Source organism: Oryctolagus cuniculus, chromosome 10, assembly GCF_051225735.1.
Source record: "Oryctolagus cuniculus isolate XC-2025 breed Fujian yellow rabbit chromosome 10, ASM5122573v1, whole genome shotgun sequence".
NCBI lineage: Eukaryota > Metazoa > Chordata > Mammalia > Lagomorpha > Leporidae > Oryctolagus > Oryctolagus cuniculus.
Window position 1 is genome coordinate 25083845 of NC_142876.1, and position 15798 is coordinate 25099642.

The following is a 15798-nucleotide window of genomic DNA, read 5'->3' on the forward strand; positions in this document are numbered from 1 at the left end:
TAGGTTGAACAATACTTCTTACAAAGGAGATGAAAGAAAAAGTAGAAGTGAAAGGTCAGAGTGGGTAGACCAAATGTACAGTCTTGAGTATGTCAGGTTGGAGGTATTATAATAAATATTAAACGGGGAGTGAAAGGGTCTGCATTAGACATACACATTTGAGTTGACACCCAAATGGGGAATTTGGAATCCCCAGAATGGATGAGATCATCGAATTCCAGAAAGTTCTCTCAATACTAAGATGTCTGGCACTTAAGCTGAAGAAAGAGAGGTGAGGGGCCAAGATAGTTTACCAATGGACCTGTGGCAAGTATACTGTTTTTGTTTTGCTTCCTCGGGGCTTCTCATTGGACACATATACCTGAAACAATCTTTAGGAACTGGCTATCTGTGTCAGCAGTTTGCAACTGGATATATTTTGCCCCTTAAGGGGAAATGTGACATGCCTAGACACATTTCAGGCTTTAAATCATGAAGGAGGGCAGATGCTAGAGGAACCTGGTGGGCAGAGTCCAGGGATGAAAATATACCCTGCAAGTGTGCTGGACAACACACTCAACAAAGAATTACTCAGCCCTAAAATTAATGGTGTTGGGGTCAGGAAGCTCCCTGCTCCAGTTTAACATTTCCTGTGTTCAAATGGAAAGCCCAGACATGAAGAGTTGAGTTTAATTTGTCAAATTAGTCACATAGCACTAGTCCCTGGCAAAGGAAGTTCTAGTTCTTGGAGTGTGGGATTACATCAGGACCCTTAGAATCCTTTGCGCTAGGGGAAATGGTAGGTTAGCACAGCCTCTTGGAATCCATGCACTAGTACCTGGGACTAACTGCCAATCACTCCAGTCATCATTCCATCCTAGACAAAGCTATACAACTTTATTCCTGGATCTTTCCTTTGGAACTATAATATCTGCTGAGTACAGTGATGAAGGTCTTCTAACACCCTACTAGTCTCAGAATGATCATTTCATAGAAATAATATTATATAATTTGTTTAGAAAATTACATTACTGAATTGTAAGAAAAATATTCTTGTTTTCAAAATAAAGGATACAGTATAGCCTTTTCTTTGACAGACAGCCCAAAAAAGGGCGTGTCAGATTTTAAAGAACACTGAATACCGTTTTGAGTATTGATATAATGTTAACCTAGTTTTGATTAATGTTGTACGAATATAATAAACTGTCAAGCTTAACATTGTTTTCAAACATTGAGGGAAATAAAAATATTTTATCATTTACAGATCTTTTAATCAAACTTGCTAAATTGATTTTGCAAATTATAGCAGAGCTAGCAACAAAAGAAAATCAATGTTTTATCTTCCCCCATGAGAAAAGTAGGATTAAGTTGAAGTAATTTTCAGAGTTGTTGCATTTCATACAAATATAAACTAAAAAATACATCTTCAGAAATTGAAGATTTTTCTACATTAAGAATGTGAAGCATAATCTAAAATTGAGTGCACCATAAAAGAAAAATACAACCAATCCCTACATATTAGCTTTGATTCCGCCTGCCATCAGAAAAGAATTTAGGAAGCCTCTTCACTTTTAACAATTTAATTAAGAGCTTCTAACTACAGGAGTAAACATGAACTATAGCTTTGTTTTTCTTTATTTGAATTCCAAGAGTGCATTTTAAGAGAGTGGCATGCTGTAAGAGAAAGTAAATGATTAGTGAGGTCTGAATTTATTTGCAACTGGCTTGAGCATCCTGACAATAAGCCATGATTCTATTACAATGCTATGAAGGATGAATCCAGCCAGTGTGGGAGAGTGAGAAAGCCTCCATAATTCTGCCACTGTAAGGGAAGATGTATGAAATCTCACTGGATCTTAGATTTAGGAACTCAGATTTTAGAATGTGCCTGTTCCTGCAGCCTACTATGTGAGTGTGAGGTGAGACTGGAGTTTTGTTATTCAGGGCCTCACTTACACATCTAATTAGAAAATATAGCCTCTTCTTAAAGCTTAGGACATTAACAGAATTGTAATTAGGAAGCTGGGGTTTCCAGATGCTTTTGCTGATTTGCTTGCAATAGCCCAAGTTAAAGTCAAATTACAGGGGCTGACACTGTGGCATAGCCGGTAAAGCTGCCACCTGCAGTGCCACATCCAATATGGGTGCTGGTTAGAGTCCCGGCTGCTCCACTTCTTATCCAGCTCTCTGCTATGGCCTAGGAAAGCAGTAGAAGATGGCCCAAGTCCTTGGGACCCTGCACCCACGTGGGAGACCCAGAAGAATCTCCTGGCTCCTGGCTTCAGATGGGTGCAGCTCCAGCCTTTGCGGCTAACTAGGGAGTGAACCAGCAGATGGAAGACCTCTCTGTCTCTTCTCTAACTCTTTCAAATAAATAAATAAATAAATCTTTTTTTTTTAAATCAAATTACACATTATTTGTCTGCTAGCAAAAGAGAATAGGAAATGGATTAGGTTGTCTTTTACCACTTAACATTTCTCTGAGGTAATTGGTTTACCTTAATCAGCCAGGTAGCCTGTGGAGTCTAGTGGAGTATTAGAAATATTTCAGGTGTTTTGTTCATCCCGTCTTTTAACATGCACTCCTGCAAATACCATTTAGTGATAGGAAAAATTTGGGAGGGATAAAGTCAATAATCTATACAGACTGGCTTTAAGCTACCAACTGCCATTAGTCTGTTTTGTTTTTATGACCTTCTCCTGCAAAGTAGTTTATCAGGTCAGGTTCAATGATGATTATATTTTCACCAGGAAACTTAAATAGTAAATAAATAAATTAATAAATACATTGACATATATTCATTCTTCCAATTCTTGAGTTCTCTTCCTCAGAGACCTGACTTCTTTGAAAAGTTACTATTTGCTATAAATTCATGTTAAATTTAGGCTGGGCCTTCTTTTCTATCAAAATGTCATTTTACTTAGAAGGGAAGTTCAGCTACTCAACACCACCTTTTAAATTTTGACCTAACACTGGAACTGACAGATTTAACAAAAAATACAAGATTTAAATCATTTCCCATTGCTTATGCATATGTCCATTGTAAAATTTTTCTTGATCTCATATTCATATGCTATCGCATATCATTCAGACTTCACCAGGCCTCTTTTTATTCCTAATCGCTAAATCTGGCAATTCCACCCAAGACTGGAGTCCTTAAGTCGTGCAGATTAGCAGAGTCCACAGCTCTGGGTCTGAGGCTCTCCTTTGTTCCCTCCTGAACCCATACCCACATTCAGGAGTGGTTGAAGGCTGGTTAAAGACAACGGCTCTTTCTCAGTTATCCACACTGACTCCCTCTTTAACTTGTTGGCACTCTATCCTGTGATGGTGTAGATAGTCATGGGGATAAACTTCAATTTGAAACTCCTGTGGAGAGGGCATCTCAAAATCAGCTCTGCAGGATACTTCTCAAGGGGGCAATGCTAACTCCCTGCTTAAACTCCAAACTTAGAGGATTTCTGGCTGACTTAAAATACTACAATTATTTCCCCACAGGGTTTCTCTAGAACTTACTTTTTTTTGACCCCCTTGCACATCCTTGCATTTTTCTCATCACCTTCATCTTCTAGGTGTGTATTTCTCTGCCTTGTCCACCTGGCCATTTCAGCATTATGGTTTATTGCTCCTGCAGTGGAGAGCTCATTGCAAGTGCACAGCACTCACCTAGAACTTAGCAGCATTCCCCGATGACTGCTTGGATGCATTATGTATATCTGACTTATTATTGATATTTGAGATAAAATTCAAAGCAGGAGAGTGAGGTAATGAAACTTGCCAAGTTTGGGGAAGAGAATTGTCATTACCTAAATCCATTTGACAGAGCATGCTTGTGTTCTGGTTTCCAAAAAACCCTTTCTCTTACCTTCCTGCTGTGAGATCCCCAAACTGCCTCTTGTGTACATTCGAGACTACCAGAGGTAGGCATTAGCCAAAACAACTGTCTAAAACTTAACTGCCACTGGAGGGCGTCATGTTATTTAAACACAAGATGATCTGTGGAAGAGACAACAGAAAGCTACAAGAATTAGGAGAGGGTATACTGGCTAAAATCAAGAAGGACTTGATTGACAGATAGTCAGGAAGCTTGCTATAGTCTGAATATTCATGATCCCCATCTCCACCCCAAGGGACACAGAAAATTCATATGTTGAAATCTAATCCCCTATTGCAGTGGGAGTAAGAGGTGGGGTTTTAAGAGACAACTGTTTATAAATTACCCAAGCCAAAATATTTATTAAAATAGCTAAGACAGAATAAGAAAAAGTTCAGATGTCATACACACCCTCTTTGGGGAAACGCATATATTAGATTATCATAGCGTAAAAGAGGCAACTCACCCCCTGTATTTTAATTTTACATCCAACAGACAACTTTTATATCACAAATTTGGCTTCCCACTTAAACTTTTTAATATGAGAGCACCCAGAAATTTCTCATAAAAACCTCATAAAGATGATTAAATAAATAATGGCATTATTTTGTAAAATAGAACATTGTACAGCAACAAAATAAATGACTACTGTTTGTAAACGTGTGGATAAGTCTTAAAAATAAATGTAAAAATTAAAATGAGTCATAAAGAAGCAGGCGATAATGAAAACACATAAATTAGGTTTGTATTATCTTAACTTTGGTAGTGGGTATACAAGTGTTAATCTTTCCATTTTAAATGTGAAAAATTTTTCACAAATCAAACCAAGAATCAGCAACACTATTTTTATAAAAAAGGCCTATAAAATATTTGTGTATGTGCATTAGTTCTAGTGGAATTTAACTAGTATGAATTCATCTTTTCAAAGTTCTTGTTTCAGCAAAACTGAGGGCAAGATGCTGAGAACTCGTCTCTACACCAACCTGCTCTTTTCCTGAAGTTCTAGGCGTTCACCCCATCTGATCATCCCCAAAGCCAACAGACACATGGGCATGCTCCAGTGGGCTGAGCAGCAATAATGCCTTCTTTTGACAACATGAAGAAAATTTAGCAGCAACAAGCCAGAGGATTCAGAATTTTGGAGAACCAATGTACTCTTCAGGAAAGAAGTGTTCACTAACTTTAACTTGTGAATTTGAGTGCCTTTCGGTTTAATCAATCTTAGATATCATCTCTTCCTATTAAAATTAGATTTTTAAAAACATTTTAAAAATATCAAAACCATTTACAATGTGGGTATTTAGCATCCCTGTATCATTTTATAAGATGCCTCTTCCATCTGTTACCTCTCATGGGCATCATCTCCCAGTGGAATGTGTTAGAGGTTTGTTAGTGACTTCATGATTCTATAATAGCAGTAAAACCCTAAGTTGAAGGTTCTTCACACTTATATTCGATAGAAAATTGGCTTCAGACATTCTAGAATTACTGACTTGATTAATATAAATATAATCAACCAAATAGAACTTGATTTATATACTTACCATTGAGAGTGCTCCTATCAATCAAATTAGTATCTACTGGCCAATAACCCCCATCTCCATGACGACCTGTTTAATGGGAAAGCATGTTGGAATATTAGTGGCTATATACCAGGACAAAACAAATGAAACAATACAGACAAAAATGAGTATTTTAAACTAAACAATAAGTGAACAAGATTCTTTGGACCATCTCCAAGAACGATGAACAATATTAACACCATTATACTACTGAGAAAATGTTACTTTTTGAGGAAGAGAAAAATCCATGATGAAAATAGATTCCCTTAAATGAGTAAAACTCAGCTTCTTTCTGATAAGTCACCTCCTCCTCATTTTCTCAATGTTCTTATTAAAGGATCAAAAGAGGTCCAGCAGCAAAATATGTCCAAAATGTGCTTTTCAGAAGACAAAAGAGGTAAATCACAGCTCATGGATGCAGCCTCTGCTGATGTCCATCTGCCATGACTTAGCAGGGAGTCACCACTATTGTCGTTTAAGAGGATAGTGCCTTCTTCACACAGCTGGGCTTTGAATATTCCTTTTTAATATACTAAGCAAGATACCTGGAGAATGAGGTACAAAATTGGCAATAAATAATAGGGGGCAAATCCCAACACGCAAGGTTTAAGTATTTTTAATAGATACACGGTGAGGGGCCGGCAGTATGTCATAGCAGGTGAAGTTGCTGCCTGCATCACACATGGGTGCTGATGCATATCCAGCTGCTCCTTTGCCTATCCAGCTCTCTGCTCATGGGCTGAGGAAAGCACTGGAAGATGGCCCAAGTGCCTGGGCCCCTGTCACCCACATGGGAGACCTGGATGAAGTTCTTGGCTTTGGCTTGGCCCAGCCCTAACTTTTGTGGCTAACTGGGGAGTGAACAACAGGATGGAAGATCTCTCTCTCTCTCATTCAAATAAATAAATATTTCAAAATAAATAAATATTTTTTTAAAAAATTCAAGGTGAAAGAAAGAAGGCTGTTTTAGATTTACATGATTGGAAAAACTTGTCTCCCTTAGGTGATTAGCAGTTGTGCAAGTAATATTTAAGATGACGGAACCAGGAATTAATCCGAAATAATTATACTATTATCCAAAATTTAATGAATGGTGTTTTACCAGAGGTAACCCTTTTTTCTAGTGAAGCATTTGTAGGACAGTAATTATTTGATTAGATTTTGATTTCTTGAATCTCTAAGTAGATCACTTACAGAGAAACATGAAGGTTAAATCTTTGTGAAAATACCTATCAGAATACAAGCATTGTCCGTTGTCCCTTTTCCTTGCCTAAAGGAATTATTTATGAAATAATTAATATCAGTGGATGATGTAGAGAAAGTCAAGTGGAGCAGGCAGGTTCAATAACATAGGTTGGTTTCTCACACCTATAGATTTTAGTTTTGTTATCTATGACTGGTAAGTCCTGGTCTTGTGACATTGCTTTACATACCAAACACTCCTCTTACTAAAGCTTTTCAAAAATTTCATTTTATTAGCCAAAAGATTATGACGAAACAACATATAATTTTATCCTATTTTTAAAAATTATTTTGATATCAAATCAGAGCTTATGTTGGGATGGATATCAATCTTCCATCATGCAATGCAAGAAATAAATCTGATGTGTTTTCAGTATAAATTGGCACATTTAAATATCTCTGGGCTAATAACTATGAGAAATGAGGAAAGAGGAGTTAGGATGGTGCCTCCGAGGTGTGTGTGTTTTGGAGGTGAAAGGTCACTAAGAGGAGCAATTGAGAGTATCAGAAATTGTGAAATTCTGGTAGTTTGACTAAATTTGGCCTAGTCTAACCCTTTTGCAAATACCCTGCTTATGTAACTCTGACACATTTCTAGTTTCAATGAGCAGAGGATAAGCCTTGCCCATGGGACACTGTGAGATCAATGTTGGAAGAAATGAAGTGAGACAGAAGTTCTGTATGAATATTAAGATGACTTTTCTAGCAACTATAAGCAGCTTGATTGCAAAGCAGTCAGCCAAAAGATATGCTAACAACCCCATCACTTAGGCCAGTAAAAGCAATAAATGATTCCTGTTGGGAGTAATCCTGTATTGGCTGGAAATTAGGTACATAGCCTGTGGAGGATTTTCCTTTCCCTCTAGCATCCTGACAAATGTCTTTTTAATGAAGTTTCCAGCTCTCCCTGCATGTTTGTGGGAGTGTGCAAAAACAAGCCCAAAAGCACATCCATATATTACTTAGACATAAAGCTCTATGGGTGTAGTATCTTTTAGATTTAGCAAGGCTATTGATTATATTGCACGTTTCAGTAGACAGAAGAAAATCAGATGTCATACAGGTCAGAGCTCTATGATGAAGGAACCCTGGAAATGCATCTGAGTAAGTTAGGACAGTTTATCACATGGGCTTTCTAGACATAAAAGCAGTGTATTGACATGGGTTAACTTTATGTTGGTTACAATTACACTAATATTACAAAAGAAAATTAAGTAACTCTTAACAAACGCAACACAAAGTACTTTAACAAAACTAGATATCATCAGCAAGCAAGATTGGATTTATGGTAATGTAGAATTCTTGTACCAGTTCTTCAGGGAAACTAAACCCATTTCTGGGGTATTGATGAGACTGGATGTCTAGATCTAAAGAAACAGGAATCAAATTGTAATTTTGTATGCTGCTAAGCCTCTATTCTTTGAAAAATACTTCTTATATAGGAGACTTCTTATATAGGAAAATAATAAGTCATAAGCATGATAATAATTAAAAGATTCTCCCACTGGTATAGGGCAAGTACCATGAAATTATCAAATGAGACACTGGAGACTGAAGCAGAAGGGTACTGGGTGTTACTGCTTGGACTACTTAAGCATTTTTAAGGACTTATTGCTAGAGAGTAAATATTGTATGTTTTTAGTTAACTTGGATAACTTCATAAGCTTTGATAGAATGACTAATTAGAATTTGGAAGATGGTTGGAATAAAAATTAGTTAATGCAAAAGAATATAAACTATTGCTTAATCCCAAAGATCTTAATTTCATTAATGGAGCATAACCTTGGTAATAATTCATTCTAATTTATTAAACAGGCCTAGCTCCTCAGGGAAGGGATCATATGAAAATATGTATTAGGTATGGATCCTGCTATGACAGAGTTCAATCACTGTATTCAGATCTTTTATAAGCATACCCATGGAAAATATTAGCTAGCTATGGATGGTTCTTACTCTGACTTTAAAGATTTAAGAACAAACTATCTATTATTATAAATCAATATCAGATTTAAGTTAAAATATTTTTAATTATCTAGTAATAAAAAGAATATATAATATCATGTGTTCTCCAATATAATTATCCTAAAAAAGTCCTGAATCTTTTATATACTGCATTAAATATGTAGAAAATTCCAGGGGCTGGCACTGTGACATAGTGGATAAAGCCGCTGACTGTAGCACTGGCATTCCATGTGGGTGCTGGTTCAAGTCCCGGCTACTCCACTTCCAATCCAGCTTTCTGTTATGGCCTGGGATAGCAGTGGAGGATGTCCCAAGTCCTTGGGCCCCTGTACTCACATGGTATGGAGATTCCTGGCTCCTGGCTTTGGATTGGTGCAGCTCCGACCATTGCGGCCATGTGGGGAGTGAACCAGTGGAATGGAAGACCTCTTTCTGTATCTCTACCTCTGTAACTCTGTCTTTCAAATAAATAAAATAAGTCTTAAAAAAAAGGTAAAACCTATGTGGTCTACTTGAGTAGGCAAAGCTGAAGCCAGGAACCAGGGGATTCATTTGGGTCTCCCATGAAGGTGCAGAAGCCCAAGCACTTGGGCCATCTTTTGGTGCTTTCCCAGGAGGGAGCTGGATCAGAAGTGGAGCAACTTGGACACAAAGCAGTGCCCATATGGGATGCCAGGTAGTGGCTAAAACAGCTACACCACAATGCTGGCCCCTGATCTGTTTCTTTATCTCTACCAAAGTGACACCTGTGCTGTGTTCTCCGTGTATGACCATGTAAGGTGCTTTGGTGCTTTTGGTGGTAGTGATGATAATGATGATGGTGATGATTTTACCAATAGTGAGTAAATCAATAACTGAAAGAAGGAATGGGGGTTGGGGAATAGAAATTAGAATACTTCGGGAGTTGACCCTGGTGTGAGAAAGAGGCCCATGAGTGAAATGAAAGATGTTGGCTCCATTCTCAGTGGGACCCGAAACAAAATGGAAGGAAAAGGACATTGCTTGTTTCCTTTGGAAGCACACAGAGTCCTGGACCTGAAGGTGCTTCTTCAGAACAGACAGAGTGCAGGTGGACACAGAAGGCTAAGGACACTCTTCCCAGTTGACTGATACTGAGTCCTCATTCCTATTCTTGTCCTGGGTCAGCATTCTCTCCCTCTGCTTTCACTTCCTTTCCCCAAACAGAAAAGATCAGTATCAGAGACCAAGAGTGAATAAGTTTTAAAGGCTCTGGATCTGGGGAAACATGCAGGTCTTCAGTGTCTAGTGTAGACAGTGGGCACTTGGCATGTAGAAAAGTAAGAAAGACCAAGAACTATCAAAACAGAGGAGAGAAACAGGAAAACCCTCATCACCAATTTCTCCCTCTGCTGTTGTGCTACCCAAGTTGTCCCCTGAATTCAACTTGAATTACTCATTATTTGCTCTCCTTCTTGCTTTCCCATGCCAGGATTTCTCCAATTAGGAGATGACCTAAACTTTCCCCATGAAGTCATTGTATAGTTCAATTTCTATTCTTGTATATAAAATCCACCTCTAGGATTTAAGAAGCCTTTTCTACCACAGCCCACCTTGGTATGTCCATATATAGATAGTACCAGTTTATCTGGCATTTCATAATCTTCATGTCAGGCTGAGTGTACATATCCTGTCCTATCTGTGCTGCAAACTTCTTAACAATGGACCCATGGGAGCTGGCACCATGGCGTGGTTGTGTAGTGCTGCCAAATAAGTCAAATCAGAGATGAAAAAGAAAATTTAACAACAGATGCCACAGAAATAAAAGAATCATCAGGAATTAATAAAAAGAGATATATGACAACAAACTGGGAAAACTAGAAGAAATGGATAGATTCCTAGACACATACAATCAACCTAAATTCAGTCAGGAAGGTATAGAAGACCTAAACAGACAAATAAACGAGATGAAATTGAATCAGTAATAAAGAACCTCCCAACAAAGAAAAGCCCAGGATCAGATGGCTTCCCTGCTGAATTTTACCAGACATTTAAATAACTTCAGTTATTTAATAAGAAATAACTCCAGTTCTTCTCAAGCTATTCAAAACAATTAGAAAGGAGGGAATCCTCCCAAACTCTTTCTATGAAGCCAGAATCATCTTTAATTCCTAAATCAGAAAATGATACAAAAGAGAAAGAAAGCTATAGGCCAATATTTCTAAGGAACAAAATGTTAGCTAATGATACCCAACAACACATCAGAAACATCATTCACCCAGACCAAGTGGGATTTATCCCTGGTATACGGGGATGGTTCAACATTTGCAAATCAATAAATGTGACACATCATATTAAAAAACTAAGGAACAAAAAACCATAAGATTCTCTCAATAGTTGCAGAGACATATTTGATAAAATACAGCACACTTTCATGATGAAAACTTTATAGAAGGAACATTCCTCAAAATAATCAAGGCAATTTATAACAAACCCACACTCAGCATCCTATTGAATGGGGAAAAGCTAGAAGCATTCCCTCTAGGATCTTGAACCAGATAAGAATGCTCACTCTCACCATTGTTATGTTTTATTATTTATTTGTCAGATAGGGTTAGATAGTAAGAGAGAGACACAGAGAGAAAGGTCTTCCTTCCATTGGTTTACCCCCAAATGGCTGCCACGGCCAGAGCTATGCCAGTCCGAAGCCAGGAGCCAGGTACTTCCTCCTGGTCTCACATGCAGGTGCAGGGCCCAAGCACTTGGGCCATCCTCCACTGCCTTCCTGGGCCATAGTAGAGAGCTGGACTGGAAGAGGAACAACCAGGACTAGAACCCAGTGCCCATATGGGATGCCAGTGGCACAGGCAGAGGATTAACCAAGTAAGCCAAAGTGCCAGCCCCAACACCATTGTAATTTAATATAGTCCTGGAAGTTTTCAGCAGAGCCATTAGCCAAGAAAAATAAATTAAATGGATAAAAATTGCAAAAGAGGAAGTCAAAGTATCCCTATTTATAGATGATATGATTCTATATAAAGGGGATCCAAAAGGCTACACTAAGAGACCATTGCAATTCACAGAAGAGTTTAAGTGACAGGATATGAAATCAGCACACAAAATCAATAGCCTTTGTTTACACAGACAATATTATGCCTGAGAAAGATATTTTAAGATCAGTCCCAAACACAATAGCTCCAAAAAGAGTTAAATATCTTGGAATAAATTAATAAAGGATTTCGAAGATCTCTACAATGAAAATTACAAAATACTAAAAACCAGAATAAGATATTAAGAAATGAAAAAATTCCATGTTCATGGATTGGAAGAATCCACATCATCAAAATGTCCACACTATCAAAAGGAATTTACAGATTCCGTGTGATCCCAATCAAATACCAATGACATTCTTCACAAATCTAAAAAAAAAAAGATGCCAAAATTCACATGGAAACACAGGATACCATGAAGAGTTAAAGCAATCCTATACAACAAAAACAAAACTGGAGGCATCACAATACCTGATTTCAAGATATACCATGTGACAGTTATAATCAAAACAGTCTGGTACTGACATAAAACCAGACTTGTAGGCCAATGGAACAGAATGCAAACTCCAGAAATCAATTAATCCAACTATAACCAGCTTATCTTTGACAGAGGATCTAAAATAAATCCTGGAGCAAGGATAGTCTTTAGTGAATGGTACTTGGAAAATTGAATCTCCACATGCAAAAGTTTGAAACTAGACCCATACCTAACATCTTACACAAAAATCCACTCAAAATGGATCAATGAACAATAGCATCAAATTACTAGAGAACATTGGGGAAACTCTGAAAGATATTAGCATAGGCAAACACTTCTTGGAAAAGACTCCAGAATCACAGGTATTCAAAGCCAAAATTGATAAATGGGATTACATTAAGCTGAGAAACTTCTGCATGCAAAAGAAAAAGTCAGTAAAGTGAAGAGGTAATTGACAGAATGAGAGAAAGTATTTGCAAACTATGCAACTAATAAAGAGTTAACATCCAAAATCTATAAAGAGCTTAAGAAATTCAACAACAACAAAATAAATAATCAGTTAAGAAATGGGCAACTTGATCAGCTCTTGTCCTGACAGTTGATGTACAATGTAATACTTTATCCATTTTAGTATTTTTTTTGTTCTAGTACCATTGGTTGATCTCTGTAATTAACACACAATTATTCTTATGTGTTTAAATTTTAACTGAAAAGTGATCCCTGTTAGGAATTTGGAAAACATTATGCAGAGTGAAATAAGCCAATCCCAAAGGGACAAATACCACTTGTTCTCCTTGATAGGTGACAACTAACTGAGCACCAAAAAGGAAACCTGTTAAAGTGAAATGAACACTATGAGAAATGGTGACTTGATCAGCCCTCACCCTGACTGTTGATGAGCAACTTGATATGTTATCCCTCTTAGTATTTTTTTTTGTTTGTTCTACTTAATACTTTTGGTTGAATACTGTAATCAATGCACAATTCTTCTTAAGTGCTGAAACTTAACTGAAAATGATCACTGTTAAATATAAGAGTGGGAATAAGAGAGGGAAGAGCTGTGCAATTCGGGACATGCTCAAGCTGACTTACCTCAAATGGTAGAGTTAGAAACATACCAGGGGATTCCAATTCAATCCCATCAAGGTGGCATGTACCAATGCCATCTCACTAGTCCCAGTGATCAATTTCTGTTCGCAATTGATCATAATGATAGGACTAAGAACCAAAGGGATCACATAAACAACAATAGTGTCTGAAAATACTAGCTGATAGAATAAAAAAGGGAGAGAACATGGGAAGTGAGACACACAGCAGACTCATAGAATGGCAGATGTCCTAAACAGCACTCTGGCCTCAGAATCAGCCCTTAAGGCATGCAGATCTGACTGAAAAGCCCATGAGAGTATTTCAGGCATGGAAAGACAAGACACTCTGGGGAAAAAAAAAAAAAGCCTTAATGAAAGATCTCCACGAGTGAGATCCCAGTGGAAAGAATGGGTCATCAAAGAAGGAGGTACCTTTCTCTGAAGGGAGGAGAGAACTTCCACTTTAACTATGGCCTTGTCTAAATATTATCAGAGTCAGTGAACTCAGGGGGCTTCCATAGCCTTGGCAGCTCATGACAAGAGCCTAGGGTGATTACTGATGCCATAAACCAGAGTGTCAATTTGTTAAGTCAACAACAGGAGTCACTGTGCACTTACTCCTCATGTAGGATCTTTGTCCTTAGTGTGCTGTACATTGAGATTTAATGCTATAACTAGTACTCAAACAGTATTTTTCACTTTATGTTTCTGTGTGGGAGCAAACTGTTGAAATCTTTACTTAATGTATGCTAAACTGATCTTCTGTATACAAAGAGAATCGAAAATGAATCTTGATGTGAATGGAAGGGGAGAGGGAGTGGGAAAGGGGAGGGTTGCGGGTGGGAGGGATGTTATGGGGGGAAGCCATTGTAATCCATAAGCTGTACTTTGGAAATTTATATTCATTAAATAAAAGTTTTTTAAAAAAAGAAATGGGCAAAAGACTTGAACAGGCACTTTTCAAAAGAGGAAATTCCAATGGCCAACAGCAACTTGAGAAAATGCTCAGGTTCACTAGCTAGGGAAATGCAAATCAAAACCACAGTGTGGTATCATCTCACTCCAGTTAGAATGGCTCTCATACAAAAATCAACAAACAACAAATACTTCTGAGGATGTGGGGAAAAATGTACCCTGGTCTACTGTTGGTAGAAATGCAAACTGCTACAGCCACTGTGGAAGACAGTATGGAGATACCTCAACAATCTATCAACCTATGATATGACCTAACCATCTCACTCCTGGGTATTTACCCAAGGGAAATGAAATAAGCATGTGAAAGAGTCATCTGAACCCCCAAGATCATTGCAGCATAATTCCCAACAGCTAAGGTATCGAATCAACCCAGATGTCCATCAACTATTTTTTATAAAAAAAATCACAGTGTATATATTGTGGATTACTACTCAGCTGTAAAATAAATAAATAAATAAATCCTGTCTTTTGCATCAAGAGGGACACAACTGGAAACCACTATATTTAGTGAAATAAGCCAGTCCCTAAAAGACTGATACAATATGTTTTCCCTGATCCAAGTAACTAATCAAGTACCTGAAATGTAATGTATTGGAGAGAGAGAGACATTTTGAGACCAGATGATTGTTTGTAGTCCTTGTCTCTTCCAATGAGGAACTTTTTTTTTTTTTCTTCTTCATAACATTTGTTAAACTCTTTTATTTAGTGTAGGGTTAACTATATGATCATTAAATAAACTGAAAATAGATTTTTGTAAAAAATCAAGAGTTGGTATGTGAGAGGGAGGAGGAGGAAGAGTTGAAGCATGGGTAGGAGGGAGGGAGGGTGGTGGGGGAAATGTCACTTAGTTCCTAAATCTGTGTATATGAAATACATGAAACTCGTATAACTTAAATTTTAAAAAGCTGAGAAGAATCCATTACTTGTGATTTTTTTCTCCTCTCTGTACTCAGAATTTTAAGAGGATGATGAAATCCATGTCTAAACCATTTTTTCCTTTAAAAAAAAAAAAGCAGAGGAAGGATGGTGGTCAATAAAAGTGTGCAAAATGGCAAAATGTCAGAATCTCCCACAAAGGTGAACAGCATTTCCTGAATCACAGAGAACTTCTTTTCATGTCTACATTTTAGAGGTAATTAGTGAATAGACTTACTTTTCTCTGTTGGAAGCAAACGTTTGTATCTTTTCACCTCTGGCAGGAGCAGTGACATATACAGTATGTACAGCTATGTGCACTATTATTTTGGGGTTCTCTAACTTGTATCTTAATACTAGATAGGTAGTGGCTCCCCTGTCTTACTCTGTATTTCCTCATATATTTGTGTATGATTCTATTGGATGCACACTTATCTGGCATTGTACCTCATAAGTTAGAGTCTGGGCAGGGAGGTAGGCATAACAATGTGAGTCCAGCCAGTCATCTGTCTTTGGGGAATCTACACTCTTTCCATGAAGCTGAAAAATTAAATATTAAACCATAAGACATGGATAATATATTGAGGAGTAAGATAGGTGATTCGGACATTTTTGGAACAGAGAAACGCCAGAAGTTAATAAGGTTTCTTGGAAAATATAGAATTGGGAGAGGGGTCTTAAAGATGAGGACTGGTCTATAGAGAAAGGGAGATG

The 15798-nt window shown here is 37.6% G+C and overlaps 1 protein-coding gene across 2 annotated transcripts in view; it reads right to left on the bottom strand.

The window, feature by feature from the left end:
* Positions 1-15798, bottom strand: part of DCC (DCC netrin 1 receptor) — a 1201543-nt gene that overhangs the window by 82452 nt on the left and 1103293 nt on the right. For both annotated transcript variants that reach the window (XM_051851212.3, XM_051851210.3), the window contains exon 22: positions 5399-5464. In XM_051851212.3, the coding sequence (XP_051707172.1) occupies positions 5399-5464 (66 nt within the window). The remainder of the gene's footprint in view (positions 1-5398; positions 5465-15798) is intronic.